Here is a 1,840-nt window from a genome sequence, read left to right on the forward strand (position 1 = left end):
GAGATGATACACATAAACTATGGATATACCACTCTGGGATCCTTGGCAAGCATCTTGGACTGAGGTTTTCCAGCTACAAATTTCAACAACTGAAAACTGGAAAATAGTCAGACAAAAACAGAAAAAAACCTTTCAGCTTTGGCAACTAGAATAAAAATCCCTTGTATATAAACACAAACATAGAGTTTTTCCCTCAACTGGGTGTGGAACTAAGGAATCCTGACTCTCACATCTCCATGCTTTACCCATTAGATTCCACACCCCTCCCAGAGCTGGAATAGTACCCAGGAGTCCTGACTTCCAGGCCCCCCAATCTAACCTGCTAGGCCCCGCTCCACTCCCAGAGCCAGACATAGAATCCAGGAGTCCTGGCTCCCAAGCAACTGCAACTTCCCTTCACCTGCCTAGCTCCTAGCCAGGGCTTTTCGGAGTGCCCCTTTCACCTCCTTCTTCCTCAGTGTAGATAATCGGGTTGAGCATGGGGGTGACGATGCCATAGAGCATGGGCTGTGCCCAGTCCTGATGCTGTGGGTAGGTGGAGTTGAGGTGAATGTAGGTGAAGATAACGATGCCAAAGTAGAGGCTGACCATGACCAGGTGGGAGGTGCAGGTGGAGAAGGCCTTGAGGTGCCCTTCCCTTGTGCGGATCCTGAGGACGGCCAGCACAATGTACACGTAGGACACCAGGGTCCCCAGCAAGGAGTCCAGGATCACGGCACCACTCAAGGCGAAGGTGATAGCCTGGTTGGCCCAGGTATTGGAGCAGGAGAGCTGAAAGAGTGGGAGGATGTCACAGAAGAAGTGGCGGAGGATGTTGCCCCGGCAGAAGGACAGGATGGACATCAGGGATGAGTGCATAGCCGAGTTGGTCAAGCCCATGACCCAGGCTGCTGCAGCCAGCAGGGTGCATGCCCGCCGGCTCATGAACATGTCGTAGTGCAGATGGTGACAGATGGCAACATAGCGGTTATAGGCCATGACCCCCAGCAGCAGGCACTCGATCCCCCCGAAGGAGATGAAGAAGAACATCTGAAAGAGGCAGAAAGCCCATGAGATGGACTTGTCCTGTGACAGGTAATTGGCCAACATCTTGGGCATGGTGGAACTGGTAGAGCCAATGTCCACCACTGAGAAGTTGCCCAGGAGGAAGTACATGAGTGTGTGGAGCCTGGAGTCCAGGCTGATCAGTGGTAAGATGAGCATGTTGCCCATCAGGGCCACCAGGTAGATGGCTGTGAAGACCCCAAAGAGGGTGAGCTGCTCCTGCAGGTTGCTGGAGAGACCTAGGAGGATGAATTTGGTCACCGAGGTGCTGTTCTCCCCCTTCATCGGCTCCAGGAGGTCCATCTCCTACAATCAGAGGAAGGGCAGAGGTGTGATAAGTGGGTCAACAAATTAACCCTCTTTGTGAGCTCAACTGTAAAAAGCATATGAAAGTTTTTAAGCTGTCACAACGACCTACAATAACAATAACACCTACTCCAACTGAATCCCAAACCCCACCCGAGATGAAATGGGATCGAACTTCAACAGCAGCTTCTACGACAACAACTGTCAAAACTCTAATCATAGAATCGTAGAACTGGAAGGGACCTTGAGAGGTCATTTAGTCCAGTCCCCTGCACTCATGGCAGGACTAAGTATTATCTAGAATATCCCTGACAGGTGTTTGTCTAACCTGCTCTTAAAAGTCTCCAATGATGAAGATTCCACAACCTCCCTAGGTAATTTATTCCAGTGCTTAACCATGCTGACAAGAAGTTTTTCATAATGTCCAAGGAAAATCGCCCTTGCTGCAGTTTAAGCCCATTGCTTCTTTTCCTATCATCATAGGTTAAGA

At 50.2% G+C, this 1,840-nt stretch overlaps 1 protein-coding gene across 1 annotated transcript; it reads right to left on the minus strand.

The window, feature by feature from the left end:
* Positions 1-411: 411 nt before the first annotated feature.
* LOC113408439 (olfactory receptor 1G1-like) lies at positions 412-1,329 on the minus strand. Its single transcript, XM_026661679.1, has one exon. The coding sequence runs from the start codon at positions 1,327-1,329 to the stop codon at positions 412-414; it is 918 nt and encodes a 305-aa protein (XP_026517464.1).
* Positions 1,330-1,840: the final 511 nt, after the last annotated feature.

Source organism: Terrapene carolina, unplaced genomic scaffold, assembly GCF_002925995.2.
Source record: "Terrapene carolina triunguis isolate 2854851 unplaced genomic scaffold, T_m_triunguis-2.0 Scaffold14479, whole genome shotgun sequence".
Lineage (NCBI taxonomy): Eukaryota > Metazoa > Chordata > Testudines > Emydidae > Terrapene > Terrapene triunguis.

Coding starts and splice junctions, on each gene's coding strand:
- LOC113408439 (XM_026661679.1), bottom strand. CDS start 1,329: ATGAAGGGGGAGAACAGCACCTCGGTGACCAAATTCATCCTCCTAGGT.